Raw genomic sequence first — 24,784 nt, forward strand, 5'->3', positions numbered from 1 at the left:
TTCCTCCCATATTCATTTATTATTTATAGAAAGCCATCCATCAAAAGCTTTAACATTAAGACTCGACACTAACAGGTGTACATGCATCATTGAATAAACAAAAACATAATGTATTAGAACAGATAAAATTGCATAACATCCTCCCAGCACTGTTAAATTTATTAAAAATAAAATAAATTAAAAATAACGCGCGCGCGCACACACACACACACACACACACACACACACACACACACACACACACACAATAAAGCATAAACCTTTTACCCACATAAAAATCATAGTAATACCTTTTATTAGTTCAGATGGAAACACAAAGTCATGCTTCGTTTTCTGAAAGCAGCACGTGCTGTTCACACAGGACGAACAGAATGACACACAGAGCAGTGGAGGGGAGGTCTGATCATATCAGAACAGAATACTGTGGCCCTGAGTGTTAAAGGAACAACACCACCCTGAGCCAAAATAAAAGGACAGCTTCCACTGACAAACACATCAACTAAATGCATAGAAAAATGTGCATCCAAACCTTTGGATCTGAAGTGTTGTTAACAAAGGAGAGTCAGCAGGGAAAGAACATGAATGGAATAACACAACAGAAGTATCTACAGCCAACTAATGATACAGGAATATTACATTATTTTGTTGCTTTTTTTATCCCACTGTGAGCTCAAGTTTTATTGGAATCTTTGTACTGAGGTAACGTCTCCAGTGGAGGATGTTTGTGACTCTTCACTTGTGTTCCAGTCGCAGCAGCTGCTCCTTACCATTAATGGTTATTGACCGCAGGTGGCCGTCCTCTTCCACCTCAACTCGCTCCTGACCATTTTCTACAATTCTGGAGAAAGACAGGGTGAGGGAGAAGTGAGAGGAATGGCTTTAAACCACATTTTACACTCCACTCATGAAAAGCCTTTCCATGCGAATGGGGGCTGCATTTATACTGCTGTCTGCTGGTGCAGAATTAAGTCTATTGAGATATTATTGAGACAATCATTAAGCAGCAAAGTGGAGTACAGAATGGCCTTCAGCCCTCTGACTCTAAATCCTGGTTGCTGTGGAAAGTGGAAATCAGATTCCTCTCTCACAGACAACAGCTCAGCAAACTCTGTTCCTCCTCTCCCGCCTCACCGTCCTGACTGCACTCAGTTAAGATCTGTTAGCATGTTTAACCCCTTCTGCAGAGGATTTGCCTTTAATTAAATATGATTACTGGCATTTAAAAAAACAATGTTTTTAAATACATTCTAAATGTGTTTTGCTTTTTGATTAGCATTTTCTTCTTGTAATGAATTATGTGCTGGAAATTACATTGGAAACAACATCAACAACAAAAGACAAACAAAGACAAATCCTCCTGAATAACCACAGCTGTGCTGGCTTCTGGGCATTCATTAAAAAGCCTTTTTGTCACTGAGGTCTCTGATGTCAATACTGGCTTCGCTTATATTCCAACACATCAGTACTGTGGACCAAAGAACCTCAAAGCTGTTGCACTATTTGTCATCTGGTCCACAGAAAAGTTATGCATTGTTCAGGTGTCTCATTTATTAACAAGGTGTATGCAAAAATGAAGCCTGAAGAAAAAACAAGCATACAGCACTTACAGCCATGCAAAAGTTGGAATTTATTTTTTTTTAAAAAACAAAAACTTGTTGGGAGGATGTGTGCTCATGCACAGGAAGGCGGAGCCATGCACAGGAAGGCGGAGCCATGCACAGGAAGGCGGAGCCATGCACAGGAAGGCGGAGCCATGCACAGGAAGGCCGAGCCATGCACAGCAACATTTGGGGAAATTGCAGATGGTGAGGCGGTAAATTAAAGCTACAAAAAAATTACACTTCAATTCAGGAACTTCATTTTTCTTCAGATTATTCACTTTATCATGAAAATTCAGAATAGCAGTCTTATTTCTGCCAGTGAGCCCCAACTCCATAGATATACATCAAATCAAATGTCAAATTAAATTCATGGCAGCACTTTGCTGTCTCCACATCATATCCCCCACCCCCAGACTGCATGTGGCTGCAACAAGTCCTGCTCAACACATGTTAACAAGGACAACTGATACAAATCATTGATCATGGATTCAAATCTTGCACAACATCAAAGAGCATTAAAGAACAGAACAGTGTCAGATGTTTTCGACAACATTTTATAATGCGCAACTAATCGTCGCTATCGTCACCAGTCGCTCTAGTCGGTCAGCCTAATTGTTGAGGTTTTAATTGATGCCCAGTGCAGTAAATGTTTGTCCTAAATGTTACGCAGCCATGTGCCTCCAGATGGAGCTGCAGCCCTGACATCGTTATAGAAAAATGCCAAAACTCTGTTAATGTTGGCCTGAAATGTTTATTAGGTCCAATATTGTTTTTTGTGAGGTTTTACAACATAACCTGAAGCACACCTCCTGAGAAACACTGTCATTTCCTCCGCTGCATTTCCGGGTACTTCTCCTCAGTTTGTACAAAGAAGTGAAAAAACTAGAGGGACAAATGAGTTTGCACCTAAAAAACAAACAAACAAACAAACAAACAAACACTGACCACAGCAAAGATTAAGCCTCAGGAGGAAAACTAAAGTCCCAGCATTTTATGTTATGTTTTATATGCAGCTGGCACAACATATAAAACACCAGGACATGACCAAAAGGTAATTAACACACACAACACACCTGCACAAGCAGGTTACGTCGTAGCTCTGCAAAGACCCAGCGCTGAAGTCTGAATCAGGGGTAAGCTGGAGGAGGAGGAGGCAGGGGGAGAGGGAGGTCTGGTCTTCTCTGCTTCTCTTCCCCACGATCAGGCCTCGGATAAATGGACGGGTTTTTACACGGCGCTCAAAGTGCTCATAAGATCAGGATAAGTGGAACAAAATGGATGGCTGGATGTTTCTATTGTATTGTTTCATCATTATTTTGTGCCACACGTTTAATTAATCCATTTTCAAATGTTCATTATATGTTCGTTGTGGGTTTGGAGTGTAATGGGCAATGCATGGTGCCCCCCAGTTAAGCAGCATTTAAAGTGCGATTCATTGCAGAGGAACGCGATGGTTTCAAATGCCTTTGTTCATACAGTTTTGACATTGTCCATTAAACAGCCCTAAAATTTGAATGATTTGGATGGATGAGTGAATACTTTTGGCAATACACTGTAGGGGTGGGAATGTCCAAGGACTCGATTCGATTACGATTTAGAGGACTGCGATTCGATTATAAAACAATTATCGATGCATCTTGGTAGTAGCAATCCATGATGAATTAACTTCAATTTTATTTCCATTTTAAAACTCCCATTTTATTTTATATTAAATCAAATGAAAGCAACATGGCAAGTACACGGCCACACATTCCTGAGAACTGAACAAAGAAATACAAACTGAAAAAGTGCACCTGTAGCAGCATGTTTGTAGTAAATTAACAGATTTCAGCAAATGCCAACTCTTAACCAACATTATGTGCAAACAACAAACAAATATGTGGTACCAAAACCACAACTTCCACACAAGAGTAGAATTATGTGCTAGCAGCTCTCATACAAAAACAATGCTTGTTGAGTTCAGCTTATTTTGAATAACATGGTTCCTCATGTTTGTTGTGTTTCCAAAATATTTGAGCTTTGTTTGACACAACTTGCATATGGTGGAGCTCTTGTCAATGGATGTTTTCCCTTCGACTTCGTAGAAGCCGAAGTGCTTCCACACACTAGCTTTTAGCGCAGAAGGTGCCGGCTGGATTTGCCGCTCTTCCATCTTGTGTCTTTGTTATGTGCGCAGCACAGACTGTCCGGGTGCAACACCTCCGCTCTTCTGAGTTCCGCTCTTTATGTTCCGCTCATTACGTTCTCAGTTAGAGCTAACGTCTAGACAATCGGTTGTTGTCATTTGTGAATCGATTCTGAATCGTCCACGTTGCGCATCGAGATGCATCTAAGAATCGAAAATTTCCCGCACCCCTAATACATTGCATGTGCATCAAGGTCAAAATGTGTCACGCCTTTGTGAATGGAAATACAGACTGCTTACAAGAAGGTGCAAACCACTGGTCACAGCGAAGAACAGGAAGAACACATTAGAGTTTGCCAGGAAACATGTGGGAGAGCCTCACAGAAAACAAAGAAAAACCCTCGTTGGACAGATGAAACAAGATGAACTTGTGCCAGAATGATGGGAAGAGAAAAGTATGGGGATGGAGAGAAACAGCTCATGATCAGAAGCATATCATATTTGGCAATCATGGTAGAGGCAATGTTACAGCATGGGCATGTGTGGCTGCCAGAGGAACTGTCTCACTAATGTATATTGATAATGTGACCGCTGATAGAAGTAAGGACGGATACGAGAACTGAAGAAGCCTTTTGGATGAGTATTTTCGGTGGACTCATCAATAGCCAGCCAAAGGTATCTACCTTCTTTGATCTTTGAGCAGTTACAAGACGTTGGACGTCCTCTGCCAAAACATGGACACAGCAAACAGTTAGCAGACAGAGGTGTCTGTTTAAAAGACGTAATTATGCTGTCCACAGATCTGTCAGTGACAAGTTCCTCCAGAACAGCCACCATGAACTCCTTAAAAACCTCAGCATCGGTAAATGGCTTGCTATGCTTGAGGAACACCCAGGAACGCCCTCTCTTGTTCAGTTGAAGTTCAGTTAATAATTCAGCCGGCATGGGAGTATTAGTATTGAGATTTCAAAGCAGCAATTATTCTCTGGTGGGCCTCTGACTCCTTGAAGCTTGGATGCTTTCTGTTGTGGTGACACCTCAGATTATGTTCTTTAGCAAAAGTGATGGTTTCATTGCAAATGAGGTACTCAGGTACAGTATTTCTAAAATTTGGCACTATGAATACATACTTATTGGTCCATTCTTCATTAAAACTGCAGTTTTCTGCATCAAGTTTCCACTTGAGGTTCTTCAAGAGTGGCATTTTTTATCCTTAATATATATTCAGAAGGCCTTTTCCTGCCAGTGTTCTCCACAAACTACGACACTGCATGCGACAGTGATGGACAGTTTGACAGCCTCAGAAATACAAAGCCCACAAAATCGCAATTGCTAATTGTTGTTTGTGCTTTAAGAGTCTTCAAGTTTAACTTTCCCCTCAGGTTGTAGTCCTCTGTCAACAAACATCCTCTGTACAGTTCCCAGCAACATATTATATCTGGCTTTACACATATTATTTATAATTTGTTATATTTCATGAGGTCTATGAACTTCATATTTTTTGACTTCAAAAACAGGATGTTATTGTGGTCTCTGAACTCTGCTTGTTTAATGATCCTTGTTTAAAGTTTACATAATGGTTGCAGTGAAGTTTTGTATGTATTGCCCCAGACTTCCACACAGTACTCTAGGTAAGGGAATATAAGTGAGCAGTAAAGTAGGCGGAGCTTTGCTTTACTCAGCGCAGAGATGCTTTTTGACAGTTTGGAAATGTTTTATGTTTCCAGCAGATTTTATCTATTGTCACACCCAGAAACGTTGTATCAAAGACATGTTCTATTTCAACATTTATCAGCAATTTTACTCCTGCATCTTTTCTACAGTTTCCAAATAACATGAATTTAGTTTTGGTTAAATATAGTTTAAATATGTTTTCAACTGATTCATTTCTTGTGTGACAATTTCCAAAAGCTGCTGTGAATTCTGAGCCACAAATAATATTTGTATCATCTGCAAATAAAATAAACTGCAACATGTCAGAGGTTTTCCACATATCACTGATGTACAGGAGAAACAGTTTTGGTCCCAATACTGACCCCTGTGGGACTCCACAAACAACGTTCAGGCATTCTGACTGATGTTCACCAGTTTTCACAAATTGTTCCCTGCTTGACCCACCCAACTCTTGACCCACTCCAGCACCACTCCTCTAATACCATAGTGCTCCAGTTTGTCAAGTAATATTTCATGATTAATTGTGTCAAAAGCTTTTTTTTTCAGGTCAATGAAAACTCCAACTGTACATTGTCTTTGAAGAATATTATTAGTATTTATTCACAAATTCTTTATATAAGGTATTTTTCTTTTTGCAATCCTTCTGTGATCCAAGGGCACTCTGCATATTTTTGCCTTTTGCTGTACTGTTTTATTCAGCAGTGCCTATCATATAACATTTCAATTTTCCTAAGAATGTCTCATAAGCTTTATCAACATCTTTTTTCCTTGTACACCACCTCACAATTTTGCTGAAGTAGGTCACTTTTGAATGCATTCATGGATTCCTCTGTTCAAACCCATTTTAGTTTACTTTCTTGTTTGTTTGGCCTATAATTGCTGTAACATACTATATTATAGGTATATTATATACCTATAATATACTGGAAAAACAGATAAGTGATCACTGATGCCGTTGATTACAAGGCCACTTACAGTTTTGTTCTGTATTTCATTAGTGAAGATATTGTCTATTAATTATTAAGATTGAGCTGTGATTCTGGTGTGTCTGGTGATCATTGGACAAAGTCCCATGCTGTACATTGTACTGATAAACTCTTTGGATTTAATAAGTCTATACTGAAATCCCCAGAAATAAACATAACCTTTTGGTCTAATTTAGTGAATGTCTTATCCACCCACTCCTTAAATATTTCAATGTTTGTACCTGGTGTCCTATATATACACAACTCACAATAACATTTTTCTTTTCCATACATGTTTCTATAGTTATACTCTAATATGTTTTCCACCATTACTGACATTTTTTCCACCACCTTGTATTTTAAATTTTTGTCCACAAACAAAGCCACACCCCCTCCATTCTTGTTAATTCAGTTCATATCCATCTATTTCAAAGTCTGCTCCTTTCTCCATATTAATCCACATCTCAGACATTGCAATCACACTGAATGGGTGTCCTGCTTAAATATTCTCTTATGTAATGAAAGTTGGCAAATAAACTTCTACTATTAAAGTGGATTATGGACATTTTACAGTCAACCATAATAGTCTTGTTGAAGTGTTCTTCTGTAAAATAACAGCAGGTGTTAGTGATGTTAAAAAAAAGTTCAGTTCTGGATCCATTTCCTGATCTATGAAACGAGAATTGTGTTTGATGTTTTGAAGTGATTTCAGCTCCAGATTCTCACAATCAGTAATCCTGGGTGTCAGCACTGAGATATTCCCAGTAGTTAAATTAGTTGCTAGAGTCATGATTGAATGTGTTGTGCTTTAAGTTTCCATCATTATCTTGGTGACTTGATGTATGTAGTTTATTTGTTCAGCTCCTTGTGGTCTATGTGGCTTGTATTTTATTGCTTACAACCCAGTCCATGATGCTCATTAATACTTTTCCAGATCCTCAATATTCCTCAATATTAGCTTCCTCAGATGCTCCGTTTAATTTGATGAATATTTTACAGGTTGCAGTCCCAGTATTCTGAATTCTTCCCAATTTATGTAGGTATTGTGCTTTCTTTGTTATATCAATATGTGTTTGGTTAGATCAGGGGTGTCCAAACTTGCAGCCCTCTTAATTGGAGGGGAATTTGGCCATTTACTTTTTTGACATTTCGCTTAACCCCCTTAATTGGAGGGGAAGGCGAAATGTCAAAAAAGTAACTTAAAGGGCCAAATTGTGTTATTTTTGACATCAATTCGCGGACCGGAAGTGGGCGGGGCCAGGAGCGGCCCGCAAGTTTGGACACCCCTGGGTTAGATGGTCATTCATGTAGACCCAGGAATGTCAACTGGCGGCCCGCCACATCTGGCCCACCAGAGCTTTCCATCCAGCCCCCAGAATATTACTGCCACAGGTACTATACGCCAATCAATCATGTCATGTCATAACCTGTTAAATACCTATCTGACTAGTCTGAATTATCAAAAGCCTCAAAACACTACTTTCCAGTGCCCGTAAATGCCTCCATATCCCTAGAACCAATCAGAATGCAAGATCGGACCATGTGACTTAACCTGTTAACTGGCAAGGGCCCGCCCCCGGGCCCTCTGTAGCGATTTCCGACTTTGAAGCCTCATAGCGTCACAGTAACGCTGCCGTTCGCCCTCACGATGCTTTTATATGACAGACTAGACCCTCAGAATTCGATTGACACCTCATTTAGCCAATCATGTTATGAAATGGATTTTCCAGAGCCAATAATATCCAGAGAGCATCATGTGACATTTAAGGACATGCCCCCAAATGTTCTCCAATCGTTCTTATTGGTCAACTCTAACCCGAAATCTAAAACCACAGATGGATAGCCAATAAAATTCCCGACACGTGGGTATATGGCACTATGGGGTGTGTTTTCACATGAAGGCATAAACTCCCTGCGTATTCAGTGCCTAGTCGGTGCGTCCTCCATGCGTAAACCAAACAGGAAGTAGGAGTCTATGCGCTGACGTGCATAAACAGTATTTACAATGTTTTCTCTCGGCAACGGATTGTCAGAATGCATCAAAAACAGACTACATTTATTATACAAAGTGACTAAATGACTCACGAGAGTGGATTATTTTGTATTAGAGAATGTCGTCGCTGATTTGACCAGTTTTATCGCTGCAAATGAACACCTGTTACTCAGAAGGCAGAAGGTAAGTTTTTATTCTCAGCTCGTCCTCGTATTATATGCCGTTCTGATGTAAATATGTATGTAATGCTGAGCTTGGCATGCACCATTACACAGAAAATATAACCGTGTGCCGCTGTGGCGCCACTTATATTGTGTGTTTGCGTGGGCGCTGTATAGTGGTGTGATTTACATATTGAAATGTGCCAGGTGTTTGGGGGTAGGGAAAGGTGTACTGTAAGTATCGATTGGGGGTTTCGCGGGCTTCTCTATTACGTCAGCATCACCCAATAAAAGGGCAAGGTGAGGTGGACAACGTCTCAGAGCTTCATTTGAGATTCGTCGTGATCGCATCGTTGTTTTGGAGTTTTGCGAAATGGCACAGCGGGCCGCCGGCAAGACCAAGTTCACACAGAGAGAACTTGGTCACACGGAGAGAGAGTGATGTTTCAGCATCAGACTTTTCGGGTTCAACTGATGATCCAACATCAGAAGAAGATTTGTTTTCCGATGGAGACGACCAGTAAGTGTCTAAAGTTTTACAAGTTGGGGGTGGGGGTTATTGTATGGGAGGAGGTTGTACATTTTGTATCAGACAAGGACTACTGGGAGGATTGTGTGGTTTTTATTTTATGTGTGTATGCACTGTCTGCATTTACTGTAACTTTTTTTGATATACAATGTATTTATTTGTGTGTGTAAGGGAATCACTGAAAAATGACTGGGTTTTTGGTGCATGAAGGCCTGACATTTTCCTTCTTTTACAAATTAGGGGAACCTCTGATCATGAGTGGCAGCCAGCCAAAGAGAAGATGGTGGAAGAGGCTTCTTCATCTGATGAAGAGGATCTAATGCCTGTTACAGCACGGGCCAGAAGGGCCAGTGCACCACATGTGACAAGCCATTGTGCTTTGTCCCAAACAGAGACTGTTATAACCGGTGGCACATTGAAAATTCCATGTGAGGTGGGGGGGGGGGGGGGGGGGGGGTAGAGCAGAATAACTGTAAATAGTTGCAGTTTGCTGTGCTGTGTTGTTTTTTTACATTACTCTGAAAAATAAAATAGCATTTACAGAAATGGTGATTTGTTTTGTGACTAGTTTTTTTTTTTACAATGTACAATAGTGTCATTCATATTTTATTAGATTAGTATGGCTTTATTTATGATTTATTCAGTAATTTTGTGTGTAGTACAGGATTCCTCAGGGTAGTATCTTTGATTAGAGCCCTCATTGATGACTGTGGTGCCGTTTACACGAAGCCGTTTTCACTGGAAACGGTGTAATTTTGATGCGTTTCAGCCTTTCGTTTACACGATGGCGTTTCAGAAACGATCCGCGTTTACACGAGGACATGTGAAACGATGAAAACGATGTAGTTCCCATGCCAGGCCACAAGTTGGCGTTGGTTTTCTCTTTGCAAAGTTTGTTTACGCAAGACGCGCATGCGTGGAGTGACACAGTAGGTAGTGCGGCAAATTGCGGCAAATTGTTCATTATGATATAAACGGCCAATGTGAGAGGTTTTGTGTGGACCGATGATGAGGTTGGATCGCTGCTGCACACAACGCTGAATTACAAAACGGTAAAAACACAGGAAAAGCATAAGAAGCACTCGTGAATCCGCGAGTACTGTTTATCAGTTTGCGCGTGCGCGAAAAACTGGCCGTCGCAACCATAGTGCGCATGTGCGAGTCGAGCGTTTTCAAATCACCCCGGTTTCAAGTGTTTACACGAAAACGCAAGCCGGTGCGTTTCTGAAACGCTCCACTCTGGACCCCGTTTCTGAAACACATCGTTTTCACTCTGTTGTCGTGTAAACAGAAGGGCGAAACGCATCAAAACGACACCGTTGTCGTGTAAACGCAAGGCCGAAACGCATCAAAACGACACCGTTTCAAAATGAAAACGGTCTCGTGTAAACGGCACCTGTATGTTGAAGCATTGAGGAGTTACAGCCCTTTAAAATTTGCATGTCAAAGGGGGCTTAGATGCGGCACTTTGACTATCCAAATGGCACGTGAGAGAGCACGCCAGGGCATCAATGCACAAAAACCTTTACAAAACAACAGGCTTTTGTGCTATCTTGATGAAATTCGAAATGCACGACAAAAAGAGTTCATTCTACAGCTCCAATGTATTTTCCAGTCGATACCTTCTATATTCAGTGTGTAGTTACATGATAACTATCAGGAAAAATCTAGGCGAGGCAAAAATTGTCTACTTTTTCTGTGTTCCAAACTTAATAGCTACATACTCATTACAGTTACAGTGCTTTTGACTACATAAATGAGTAAACTTTTGTGTTTACTCCAAAGAGTTCAGGAACAGCAGCTGATTTAATTTGGGTATGCTTTTTCAGGCGTTTTTTGTTTTTTTTAGCCGCCAGTTAAGGGGTTAAAGCATTTTCACAGCCTCCCACCTCCTCCCAGTTGTCACAAACCCCGCAACCTAGTATCTACTACTCTGTTATTGTTAAAATAAATGTGCTGCCATTTTGTGCCATTGCGGTTGTGCTGTGTGAATCCGTGCTGAAACCTTTATCACAGTCTGATATTTGTGCCTTTTGCCTTCATTCACACTGGGCAGAGGATGGACTGAAGATTTTGTTGGTTTTACACTGATTTTATGTTTTTTATTTTTTTATGACTTTAGGTCCAATGTATTATTATACATTGTCAAAGTGACAAAATAATGGACACAAGGTCATGCCGAAAAAAGTCAATTATAGACTCCAGAGGGTTAGGATGGCTGCCACAGGGTCAGACTTGCTTCTAGAAGGTTTTTACTTCAGTGACTACAACCTCAGCATCACAAGCTGATACTGAAAAAACATCAGTCTAATCTAATCGGATTGTGATCTCAGCTGTGATTAAAAACATTCAGTTGTTATACAGTACATCCAGCTGAGGACATTCCTAAAATTCCTCAGAATTCCTCTGAGAGTGAGCCAGCTGCTCTCGCTTCAGTTTTAATCTGTAAAAAGCTACTCAAAAAGCTGCTTCACTGAAAACAAGGGATTTATGGATGCATTACACAATAAAATAGTAAGCTATTATATTTTAGAATGCTTACAACTCACTATAGTGCTAAGCAGCAGGAAACTGCTTTTTATTTGTCTTTCATTAAATTAACAAGCTTGTTTACTTTGTAATCAGGTCACACTGAACAGAGTTTAGGTTTCCTGATGACAGCAAAGGGCTGGAACAAAGGTCAGTGCACTAAGGCACATTGTATCAATGTTACCCGTCACTGTTTCAAAGATATGCGCATGATAACAGAGAATATATAAATTATACAATGCATCCCACCACCACCACTAGATGCAGAGACAATGAAAAAGTCTAAAATTACAGCGACTTCTCAGTTTGCAATGGGAGATATTGCCACATAAGTAGGGATGTTCCTGGTGACTAATTTCCTAAATCGACTAAACAAGGAAAAAATTATACTAAACAACTAGTGTAAAATTAAGAAACACTTGGATATCAAATTAAAATTCATGCCTGTTTAATGAACAATGACAAAAACTTTCTAAACAAGCATTTGAAATCAATCACGTTTTTCTATAATGAATCGCACTTGAAATGCCGCTTAACTGTCCAGCACCACGCATTATGAACACGTTATACTCCAAACAACAGCAACAAAAAAAACTTAAAATAAATTGATGTTAAATATATGAAAATGCATTTCTGCAAATGATGTTCACGCATCACTGAATCTGAAAAAATAACATCCGAAAAATGAATAGATTGCGACTTGTGCCCTGCATTATGAATGACGCTTGCTCTACAATTCATGACACGCATCAAAATAATACAATACAAACATCCATCCATCCATTTTCTTCCACTTATCTGGGGCGGGGCCGTGGGGGCGGCATCCAGAACAGCGAAGCGAAGACCTCCCTCTCCCCCAGCCTCCTCCAGCTTACCCTGATTCAGACTTCAGCGCTGGGTCTTTGCAGAGATACGACATAACCTACGTAAGCGGCCGATGTTGCCGCCGGCTTTTATGCTTGTGCAGGTTCATTGGGTGTGTTAATTACCTTTCGGTCCTGTCCCGGTGGTTTACATGCGGTGCCGGCCGACAGAAACATAAAATCCTGGGATTGTTTCTCCTCCTAGGTCCTACTCTTTGCTGTGGTCCGTTTTTATTAAAGGTGCAAACACATTTGTCCCTCTAGTTTGTTTTGATTCTTTGTACAAACTTGGAGGAATTCATCGAAAATGCAGGGAAGGAAGGGCGTTTCTCCAGAGGTGCGCTTCAGCTTACGTTGTACAACTTAAAAAAATTTCAAAAATGACTAACGATATTAGACCTAATAAAATTATCAGGCCAAGATTAACAGAGTTATGGCATTTTTCTTTAACGATGTCAGGGCTGCAGCTCCATCTAGTGGCAGACGACTGCATAACATTTAGGACAAATATTTACCGGCACTGGGTATCAATTAAAACCTTAATAATTAGGCTAACCAACTAGTACGTCTGGTACCGACTAGTGACAATAGTGACGATTAGTCGTCTAGTCGACTAGTCGCGCACATCCCCACACATAACATTTGGCCATTACCTACCTTTTAGTAGTAATCTTCCTGCCGTTGATGATCTTGGTGGAGGTGGACACAGAGCGGAAGTTGCCCATGCTTCCTCCACCTCCTCCTCCAAAGGAGGTTGATGAGAAAGAGGTGAAGCCTCCACCTCCAAGACTGCCCATGGTTGTCATGTGACCCATGTGACCAATGTGACCCACAGCACTCATGGCACCAAAAGAACCAAAGCCTGAAAGTAAAAAGGACAGAGTATTATTTAAGCACAAGACAAAAATTTATCTTGGAACAATTATTCAACAGTGTTTTTTTCACTGGCAAATTGCTTACCTGGGTCAAAAGGGGAGAAGCCGGCACCAAAGGCTGGAAAACCAAAGCCCCCCAAAAACGAGCCACTTGTCCGGCTGCGACTTGCCCGACTTTGGTGCCGCCGGCCACTGACGAAAAATGGATCATCACTAAATGGATCTGTACCTGAGAGGACAGGGCACAAAAGAAAGAGTCAGAGTTCAACCATCTGTTTTTCTACCACTTATCTGGGGCTGGGATGTAGGGGCAGCAGCCTAAGCAGAGAAACCCAGACCTCCCTCTCCCCAGCACTGCCTCCAGCTTATCCAGGGGCACAGCAAGGCATTTCCCGGCCAGCCGAGAAATATAATCTCTCCAGCATGTGCTGGGTCTGCCTCGGGACCTCCTCCCAGTGGGACATGCCCAGAACACCTCATCTAAGACGTGTTCAGGAGGAATCCTAGTCAGATGAAGTCCTTTTGATGTGGAGGAATAGCGGCTCTACTCTGAGCCCTTCTTGAATGACTGCACTCCTCACCCTATCTCTAAGGGAGAGGCCAGCCACCCTTCAGAGAAACCTCATTTCCGCCACTTGTATTCAGTGTCAATCTTTCAGTGACTGCCTGAGCACATGAACATAGATTAGGGTGGGAATGTAGATAGAGCAGTAAATCGACAGCTTCGCTTTTACAGTGTATCACAAAAGTGAGTACACCCCTCACGTGTGTGTGTGTATATATATATATATATATATATATATATATATATATATAAGTATATCTTTTCATAGGCCAACACTGACAAAATGACACTGTGACACAATGAAAAGTAGTCTGTGTGCAGACCGCTTCAGTGTGAGCTGGAGGCCACCACTTAATGAAGCCAACAGGACCACATCATCCGCAAAAAGTAGAGACGAGATTCTGAAGCCACCAAGACAGAAGCCTTTCACCAGCTGGCAATCCCAAAAACTTCTGTCCATAAAAATAATGGACAGAATAAGTGACAATGGGCAGCCCTTCAGTTTAACACCCACTGGAAATGAATCCGACATATTACTTATAGTGTGAGTAGAGCGCCACTTTCCCTTCCTGAGTTGCCTGATGGTTTGCCAAAAAAAGCTTTGAGGCAGTCCAAGTCTTTTCATATGGCCACACTGAACTACTCCGACACCTGAGTTTTTGCTTCAGCCACCATCTGAGCGGCATTCCGCTTGACCTCCTGGTACCCACCAGCTGCCTCCAAAGTCCTAGAGGCTAATCAAGCCCAATAGGACTCCTTCAGCTTGAAGTCTCCCACCATCTGATTTGGGAATTACCAACACGACAGGCACTAAGCACTTTGCAGATGCAGCTCCAAGTGGTGGCCTCAATAACGGAAGATTGAAGCAAGGTCTATTCGGACTCAGCGTCCTCAGCCTCCCTCAGAATACTGTCGAAGTTCTGCCCAGAAGTGACCTTCTCGTCCACCGGTGAAAACTCTGACGTACAGGCAGCAAGCCGAGGGGATGCAAAGATACCCACCCCAGCCCATCACCTCCCATCAAGGGCAGCACAAGACTGGAACAGAGTCCAGCCTGTGCGCTGAGGTCTAGCCTCAGCGCACAGGATATCTCTCAACCTCATTAGCTCAGGCTCCTTCCCCACCAGAGAGGTGACCTTGTCCCAAAAGCCAGGTATTGGTCTGTGTGAGTGTCCACGCAACACGCTGCACCCGAGCCTTACAGTGCCTCAGAGTGTGACTAAATAAGAACCACAGCAGGCGGCTGAAACTGAACAAAAAAGCAGTTTGCTAAAAGCAATGACAGACTCAGTAATGAATCAGCTTTGTTAAGTTGAATGAAGGTCTTACCAAAAAAGTCTGCAAATGGGTCTCTACCACCAAAGAACTCCCTGAAAACATCTTCTGGATTACGGAATGTGAATGGTTCGTGGAAATGCTCTCCATTGTGGAAATGGGCCCCTGAAACATCAGGTCAGTTAAAACTAATGTCAAAAGTGTATTATTACCCAGAAAATAAACCACTGCATTAGATACTGTTAAGTCAATGTTCATTCCTTTTATTTCATTCGATATCAGATTGTGCACTGTTGAATAACCCAGTACTATGCATGCACTGATATACTAATTTACTAATCTCAGTAGAAATTTTTAATGCTTTTTTTAAATGCACTTGATCAAGAGCTCATGCACACTGTAAAAATAATATCAATATTATCTTATGCAAATACAGCAGTTACAGGTGCTTTTAAACTTTAAAATAGTTACCTCTTCCTCCACTGCTCCCCGTCAGCCCCTCTTTGCCATAATGATCATATAAACTCCTCTTGTTTGCTAAAAAACAAAGTGACAAGTCTCAAAAGCTAAATAAAACAGTAAGAATACAGCTAATAAGCAAGAAATGCAAGGATCACTGAAGAGAGAGAATTGTGTTTTTTAATTGATCTGACCTCGTACCACGACCCCAGATTAGACTGGTGTGAGCTTCACTCCTTAATACAATTATTTTATTATTTGCAGGCTCGCACACACAGCTGTGATACAAACCATCAGATAGGACTTCGTAAGCCTCTGCCAGCTCCTTGAACTTTTTCTCAGCCTCCTCCTTGTTCTCTGGGTTTTTATCAGGGTGCCACCTCAGGGCCAGCTTTCTGTACCTGCACCATGGCACAAGAAGGTGGGGAGGAGGGCAAAGAGGAGGAGGGGGGAAGGGGAGGTCTTAAAAAAAAAACAAGTTAAAATGGAGCATTTCAGGCAGAAAATGAAGAGGTGCTCTTGCAATGTAAGCAATGAAAAAAGGATGGGCTTTTAGCATTGAAATATGGTCACCTATTCTTGTAGACCCACAAACAATTACAAACCTGTAAAGGAGCACAACATGAGCACTTTCAAACTTAATTTTTTGACCAGGTTTTATAGGGATTTATGTCCATATTTTTCAGCTATACTGAGCTCTTTATGGCAGCTAAAGCCACTGAAGCACACTGGGAGGAAGCTTGATGACATTTGTGTGTACGTTATTTATGTATAGGCTGACACCAGGTTCACATCAGAGGGCTAACTATTACTCTTTTCACTTTCACGTCAAATAAAGGAGAGTTCTGTTCCCAGGTGGAGTTTGCAAACCTAAAGTGAAGAATTTGATGAAGGAACTTCCTGTTAGTTTGAACTCACTCAGTACTTTGTGCTTGAAGCTCAAGAAACAGTTGCAAAAAATCACTCTGTAACACCAACCTCTTCAGAAAACCGCAGCGCAATGGCATCTCTGTGCAGCTGACTACTGAACTGTTTCTCAGATAGGACAACATTTTAAAACTTGAACTCACGCTTTCTTTATGTCATCTGCAGACGCATCCTTCCGCACTCCTAAAATCTGGTAGTATTCCACCATGATGAGTGGATGACTGGAGAAACTCCAGAAAGCCTGATTCACCTGAAACAGTGAAGACAAAACTGCCTAGTACCTTTATCATCAAGTACCAAAACCACACTGAAACAACTGTTCCCAATTTACCAATGAAAAAAGCTGAAAAAGAAAGAAAGAAAAAAAGAGAATTCATGCCTCTCTTGAAGACTTTGCTTTTTGGAAGTCTTTACCAACCTTACAAAGTTTTTGCACATGGGTTGAAGTTGAATAGTCAATTTGTTAATGAATGTTCCCAACTGAGACAAGTGACTCTGGGTCATAGTCTCTTAATACTAAGATAAGAAACTACAATGTTCCTTTATTACCTTTTTACCATAGAAGCACTTTGTAATGTGGATGTGGAAAAGTGCTCTATAATTAAAGACAATGAGATATATTAACATGTTCACTGACAAGTGAGTGTTGCATTAGTCACAGTCTCATTTGGGGCATTGTATTGACAGGTTTAAGAACGTCATTTCATTTTACTTTACAGAAGCTGAACGCTTTAATAAAGGTGAAAACAAATCACTTAAGATACTGTGATCTATTGCCGCATTTCCACTAGTAGTTACTCAGCGCGGCTCGACTCGACTCGGCACAGTTTGTAGGCTTTTCCATGAGGTCCTGGTATCAGGTACCTGGTACTTTTTTAGTACCCACTCAGCCAGAATTCCAAGCGATCTGAAAATGTGACATCAAAGAACAGCATCCCACTGGTTGGCCAGGGAGTGTTGTCACTAGCTGAGTCATGAGAGCGACTCCTTCACCAGAATCAACTGCAGCATTTTTAAAACCTGACAGCAAGAAGATAAAGGGACGCAAACCACTGATTACCGATTACCACGTGGGACCACTGTTACCTTCATCTTCCACATCCTTTCCAACTCCTCTCTGAGCCCTTGGTACTTGTCGAGCTTTTCGTGTCCTTTCTTCTTGATGTTGCCATCACTTGGTATTGCAACGTCTATCACCACGACCTTCTTCCTTTGTTTGTCCACCACTACGATGTCCGGTTGGTTAGCCACCACAAGTTTGTCTGTCTGTATATGGAAGTCCCACAGGATCTTAGCTCTGTTGTTCTCAACCACCCTTGGGGGCGTGTCCCATTTTGACCTTGGGAGTTCCAGGTCATACTCAGCACAGATGTTCCTGTATACTATGGTTATGGCGTTTCATGTATGCCCTGCCTGCTAGCATCTTGCACCCTGCTGTTATGTGCTGGATTGTCTCAGGGGCATCTCTGCACAGCCTACACCTGGGGTCCTGCCTGGTGTGGTACACCCCAGTCTGTATTGATCTTGTACTCAGGACTTGCTCTTGTGCTGCCATGATTAGTGCCTCTGTGCTGTCTGTCAGTCCAGCCTTGTCCAGCCATTGGTAGGATTTCTCTATGTCAGCCACTTCTTCTATCTGCCGGTAGTACATGCCATGCAGAGGCCTGTCCTTCCATGATGGTTCCTGTTCTTCGTCCTCTTCTTTCTCGGGATTCTGCTGCCTGAAGTACTCACTAAGCACACGATCCTTTGTGGCCATCTTCCTGATGTATTCATTGATCTGTGTTGTTTCATCAAGACAGTGGTTCTGACACTTACTAGTCCTTGGCCACCTTCCATCCACTAAGCGTACAGTCTCAGGGTGCTGGATTTGGGGTGAAACCCTCCATGCATGGTAAGGAGCTTTCGTGTCTTAAAATCAGTGGCTTCTATCTCCTACTTTGGCCAGCTTATCATCCCAGCAGGGCATCTGACAACTGGCAGGGCATAGGTGTTGATAGCCTGGATCTTGTTCTTCCCGTTCAGTTGGCTCTTCAGGACTTGCCTTACTCTCTGCAGGTACTTGGAGGTTGCAGCTTTCCTAGCGGCCTCTTCATGGTTCCCATTTGCCTATGGGATTCCAAGGTACTTGTAGCTGTCCTCAATGTCTGAAATGTTGCCTTCTGGTAGTGTAATCCCCTCAGTTCTGACTACTTTTCCTCTCTTAGTTACCATCTGACTACACTTCTCCAGTCCGAATGACATTCCGATATCATTGCTGTAGATCCTGGTGGTGTGGATCAGTGAATCGATGTCTCGTTCACTCTTAGCATACAGCTTGATGTCATCCATGTAGAGGAGGTGGCTGATGTTTGCTCTATTCTGTAGTCGGTATCCGCAGCCAGTCTTGTTGATGATCTGGCTGAGGGGATTCAGGCCTATGCAGAACAGCAGTGGGGACAGGGTATCTCCTTGGTAAATCCCACACTTGATGTTGACTTGTGCAATGGGCTTCGAGTTGGCCTCTAGTGTTGTTCTCCACATACCCATTGAGTTCTTGATGAAGGCTCTTATAGTCCGAAAAATACGGTAAAAGAAATCATGAATGAAAAGGAGCAGAAACAAGTACAAACTTATAATATCTGCCACTATTCACATAAAAAGAAAATTAGCTATTCAGCTCAGAAGACTATTAGAGACATATTTCAAGTAAAAAAATACACAAAAATACACAACAAAACATCAGCTTATTCAATGCCATATCACTTCATCATAATAATTTTCAAATTCCTTTTAAATGCAGAAAGAGATCTAGATTGTTTAATCTCACTGTTAAGATTGTTCCATAAACCGACAACTTTAATTGAAATCCATTGTCACTCTTGTGAATCCAAATTTTTTGAAAATCTCAGTTCCTTTTAAATTGTATTTGATTCTCTTTTTACATAATTCAACAGAAGTCTGTGTTGAATGTTTGGTAAAAAATGCTTATGCACTTTGTACATAAATTTTAAAATATTGTACAATTCACTAAATTTCAGTAAGTTTAACTGTATAAATGTTGGGTTTGTGTGATCTCTGTATCCACTTCCACTTATGACGAACAGCTCTCTTCTGTAAAAGAAAAATTGGATCTATATATGTTTTACAAGTACTACCCCACACTTCCACACAATATGTCAGATATAGAACAATCAGTGAGTTATACAAAATATACAAGACCTTTTTGTTTAACAATTCATTTACCCTCCGTGAATTGCCACCTTATCGTGGTGGAGGGGTTTGTGTGTCCCAGTGACCCCAGGAGCTATGTTCCCCGGGGGGGCTTGTCCCCCTGGTAGGGTCTCCCATGGCAAACTGGTTCTGGGTGAGGGTCCAGACAAAGAGCGGTTCAGAAGACCCCTATGATTGTAACAGCAAGGGAACAGTTTACCCTGCCCGGGATAGGGTTACCGGGGCCCCACCCTGGAGCCAGGCCTGGGGAGGGAGCTCGAGGGAGAGCATCTGGTGGCCGGGCATTAGCCCATGGTGCTCGGCTGGGCACAGCCCAAAGAGGTTACACGGGCTCATCCTCTTGTAGGCCCACCACCCACAGGAGGAGTCGCAGGGGTTGGGTACAATGTGTGTCGGGCGGTGGCCAAGGGCGGAGGCCCTGGCGGACCGATCCCCGGCTATTGGGACATGGAATGTCACCTCTCTGGTGGGGAAGGAGCCTGAGCTAGTATGTGAGGTTGAGAGATACCAGCTAGATATAGTTGGGCTCACCTCAACGCATGGCCTGGGCTCTGGAACCAGTCTCCTGGAGAAGGGCTGGACTCTGTTCCAGTCTGGAGTTGCCCTCGGTGAGAGGCGGCGAGCTGGGGTGGGTATTCTCGTATCCCCCCGGCTTGCTGCCTGTATGTCGGAGTTTACACCGGTGGACGAGAGGGTAGTTTCCCTGCGCCTTCGGGCTGGGGAATGGGTCCTGACTGTTGTTTGCGCTTATGTGCCGAATGACAGTTCAGAGTACTCACCCTTTTTGGAGTCGCTGGGTGGGGTGCTGGAGAGTGCTCCATCTGGTGACTCCATAGTCTTGCTGGGAGATTTCAACGCTCATGTGGGCAATGACAGTGAGACCTGGAGGGGCGTGATTGGGAGGAACGGCCTGCCCGATCTGAACCCGAATGGTGTTTTGTTGTTGGACTTCTGTGCAAACGACAGTTTGTCCATAACGAACACCATGTTCGAACACAAGGATGTCCATAAGTGCACATGGCACCAGGACACCCTAGGTCGCAGGTCAATGATCGATTTTGTAATGGTATCATCAGATCTGTGGCCATATGTTCTGGACACTCGGGTGAAAGAGGAGCTGAGCTGTCAACTGATCACCACCTAGTGGTGAGTTGGATCGGGTGGCAGGGGAAAATGCTGGACAGACCTGGCACACCTAAACGTATTGTGAGGGGGCGCTGGGAACGTCTGGCAGAAGCCCCAGTCCGGGAGATCTTCAACTCCCACCTCCGGCAGAACTTCGACAACATTCCGAGGGAGGCCGGAGGACACTGAGTCTGAATGGACCATGTTCCGCACCTCTATTGTTGAGGCTGCTGCTCAGAGTGGGTGGTTGGTGCCTGTCGTGGTGGTAACCCCCGAACCCGATGGTGCTCACCGGAGGTGAAGGGAACCATCAAGCTGAAGAAAGAGTCCTAGCGGGCTTGGTTAGCCTGTGGGTCTCCGGAGGCAGCTGTCAGGTATCGGCAGGCAAAGCGGAATGCAGCTCGGGCAGTGGCCGAAGCAAAAACTTGGGTGTGGGAGGAGTTCGATGAGGCTATGGAAAAAGACTTTCGGACGGCATCGAAGCAATTCTGGCAAACCGTCAGGTGACTCAGGAGGGTAAAGCAGTGCCCCACTCACACGGTTTATAGTGCGGGTGGGGTGCTGCTGACTTCAACTGAGGCTATAGTCGGACAGTGGAAGGAATACTTCGAGGACCTCCTGAATCCCACTGACACGCCTTCTGTAGTGGAAGCAGAGTCTGGGGACGAGGGAGATGACTTGAACATCACTGGGGGTGAGGTCACTGAGGTAGTTAAACAACTCCTTGGTGACAGGGCCCCTGGGGTGGACGAGATTTGTCCTGAGTTCCTGAAGACTCTGAATGTTGTAGGGCTGTCTTGGTTGACATGCCTCTGCAACATCGCGTGGAGATCTGGGGCAGTGCCATTGGATTGGCAGACCGGGGTGGTGGTCCCCATCTTTAAGAAGGGAGACAAGAGGGTCTGCTCCAACTTTCGGGGGATCACACTCCTCAGCTTCCCTGGTAAGGTCTATGCCAGGGTGCTGGAAAGGAGGGTCCGTCCGTTAGTCGAATCTCGGATTCAGGAGGAACAATGCGGTTTTCGTACTGGTCGTGGAACGCTGGACCAGCTCTTTTTCCTCTCAAGGATATTCAAGTGTGCGTGGGAGTTTGCCCAACCAGTCTACATGTGCTTCATGAACTTGGAGAAAGCATTCGACAGTGTCCTTCGGGGTATCCTTTGGGAGGGCCTGCGGGAGTATGGGGTGTCTGGCCTGTTGTTGCGGGCCATTCAATCTCTTTACAACCGCAGTGAGAGCTTGGTCCATATAGCCGGTAATAAGTCAGATTCGTTTCATGTGGGTGTTGGACTCCGTCAGGGCTGCCCTTTGTCACCGATTCTGTTCATAATTTTTATGGACAGAATTTCTAGGCGTAGCCAGGTGGCGGAAGGCTTCCACCTTGGTGGCCTCAGAGTCTCATCTTTGCTCTTTGCAGATGATGCGGTCCTGCTGGCTTCATCAGGGGGGGGCCTCCAGCTCGCAGTGGAACAGTTCGCAGCAGAGTGTGAAGCGGCCGGCATGAGAATCAGCACCTCTAAGTCTGAGGCCATGGTCCTCAGCCAGAAAAAGGTGGAGTGCCCTCTCAGGCTCAGGAACGAATTCTTGCCCCAAGTGGAGGAGTTCAAGTATCTCAGGGTCTTGTTCACGAGTGATGGGAGAAGGGAGCGGGAGATCGACAGACGGATCGGGGCTGCTTCTGCAGTGATGCGGACGCTGCACCGGTCTGTCATGGTGAAGAGGGAGCTTAGTGTAAAAGCGTTCCTACCCTCACCTATGGTCACGAGCTTTGGGTAGTGACCGAAAGAATAAGATCGCGAATACAAGCGGCAGAAATGAGTTTCCTTCGAAGGGCGGCTGGCCTCTCCCTTAGAGATAAGGTGAGGAGTGCGGCCATCCGGGAGGGGCTCAGAGTAGAGCCACTGCTCCTCCACATCGAAAGGAGCCAGTTGAGGTGGCTTGGGCATGTGATGAGGATGCCTCCTGGCCGCCTCTTGGGTGAGGTGTTCCGGGCATGTCCCACCGGGAGGAGGCCCGTGGTAGACCCAGGACACGCTGGAGAGATTATATCTCTCGGCTGGCCTGTGAACGCCTTGGGGTCCCTCCGGATGAGCTGGAGGAGGTGGCTGGGGAGAATGAAGCCTGGGCTTCTCTGCTTAGGCTCCTGGCCCCGGATAAGTGGAAGAGAATGGATGGATGGAATTCATTTACCTTATTTAAAACAGCAATAGTTTTGGATATTTTAACTTTCATATAATTTATATAAGATTTCCATGACAAATATTCATCAAAGAGAACACCCAAAATTTTTTTGTATTTCACTCTGATTCCATATTTGTACAATTTAGCCAATAATATTGTATGATCAAGTGTATCAAAGGCTTTTGAAGATCTACAACTATACTTAGTAAATATTGCTTTTTATCTATTTCTGTTGACATTTCTTCTACAATTCAATTATTGCTGTTGAAGTTGAGTGATTGAAACGAAACCCAGATTGACAATTGATTAAAATATCGTATCTATTGATACATTGATTTAATCTAGTAACAAACAATTTCTCTAAAATGTTTGGAAACTGTGGAAGCAGTGATAATGGTCTATAGTTACAGTATTCATGTTTATTTCCACCTTTGTAGAGTGGTATTATTTTAGTAATTTTCATATGGTCTGGAAAAACCCTTTTATAATCATTTTTAACTTTGGGTATTTGTTGAGCCAAATTAGGACTGATATTGACAAAAAATTGATTAAAATTATTTACTATATCAATTCTCACTGCTAGTCTGGTGTACCTCACACCATAATGATTCAGTGTTATGAGTTATTCTAATGATTTTGAATTAATATGCTGTGGAGCAGCGTTATTATGGTTTTGTATTTTCTAGACTGTTCTGATTTTTTGTTTTTAATTCAGTCCAGTTTCAGTTAGTTTTCAGAGCGACTTTGTTCATTTGTTTAGTTTTTATTGTTCGTTTCATTTTAGTTTGTTTCAGTCTTTTTAAGTAATTAGTATTAAAATATGGGGAGCATATGCTAGAGACAATATTTAGGATCAGACAGCAGTGCGGATATTACAATAAAAACAGCGCTGTTCGAAAGCAGCTCCAACACGTCCATCAGGTAAGTCCTGAGAACACCGGAGCTGTTTGAAAGCTACTTTTCTAAGTTGACAGTCATTTAACTTCGCCCTCAAAGTCTCGTTTTAATTTAAATGAATGTTAACATAAGCTTGCTGGCAGCGATCAGCCGCAGCTCATCATGCTTCGGCTCACCTATCCGCGGACAGGAAGCATCAGCAGCACCTGAGCCGCGCGCCTGTTTCGTTTCCGAGGTAAATATGACATTAGTGTGACCGCGGGCACGAGGGTTGACCCGTTAAAATGCAACGGGACTCTTCCGCCGCTGAGGGCTCGTTTGTAGCACGTAATGCAGCTTGAACTGCCCAAGCGGAGCCGCAGACGCTGCTAGCGCCAGCAGCCGCTCGCCTCAGCCGCCCTAACGTTAGCTAGCTCTGCCCAGCAGTGAAGCAAACGGGGTACATCATAAACGGTGTCAGCCTTACCCAGCGGAGGCTCAGCTGTCGGTACTCTCAGCGGGGATGCAGACCACACACACACGGTCTGTTAGTTTGGACGTGAGAGAACCTAAAAACGTTTATTCATGTTCAGCAGTCTGCAGATTAAGCGGCCTTTCTTCTTCAGCAGCGACAATTAAAGCTTACTGGCGCTTTAGCACCGCCGACCGGACACAGGAGGCTGTAGCGCTGATCCCACGGCTGCTAAAGACAGAAGATCCCGCTCTGCACGCACTTCTGCGCTTGGACGGCATCAGTAAACATTTCCACGTAGACGCGGAAGTCTCACTCACTAGTAGTCTTATTACCACACTGTCAGGATTTACAACATGTTCCCTTTCTAAAACTT

The 24,784-nt window shown here is 43.3% G+C and overlaps 1 protein-coding gene across 1 annotated transcript; it reads right to left on the minus strand.

The window, feature by feature from the left end:
- On the minus strand, positions 1-24,767 carry LOC115777467 (dnaJ homolog subfamily B member 6-like). The gene is made up of 8 exons (XM_030725374.1): positions 24,424-24,767; positions 16,685-16,791; positions 15,906-16,015; positions 15,627-15,692; positions 15,210-15,320; positions 13,401-13,544; positions 13,098-13,302; positions 1-838 (listed from the first exon to the last, which is right to left on the minus strand). Exons 2-8 carry the CDS (start codon positions 16,747-16,749, stop codon positions 733-735), a joined length of 807 nt encoding a protein of 268 aa, XP_030581234.1. The 5' UTR covers positions 16,750-16,791; positions 24,424-24,767; the 3' UTR covers positions 1-732.
- Positions 24,768-24,784: the final 17 nt, after the last annotated feature.

This window comes from Archocentrus centrarchus, unplaced genomic scaffold (genome assembly GCF_007364275.1).
Source record: "Archocentrus centrarchus isolate MPI-CPG fArcCen1 unplaced genomic scaffold, fArcCen1 scaffold_54_ctg1, whole genome shotgun sequence".
Taxonomy (NCBI): Eukaryota; Metazoa; Chordata; class Actinopteri; order Cichliformes; family Cichlidae; genus Archocentrus; species Archocentrus centrarchus.

Bases quoted from the DNA above. Each gene is read 5' to 3' on its own strand.
- LOC115777467 (XM_030725374.1), bottom strand. From the start codon at position 16,749: ATGGTGGAATACTACCAGATTTTAGGAGTGCGGAAGGATGCGTCTGCA. The intron at 15,321-15,626 runs GTAACTATTTTA...CTGATGTTTCAG, and splicing joins GGGGAGCAGTGGAGGAAGAG to GGGCCCATTTCCACAATGGA. The intron at 13,303-13,400 runs GTAAGCAATTTG...TTTTACTTTCAG, and splicing joins CTTCTCCCCTTTTGACCCAG to GCTTTGGTTCTTTTGGTGCC.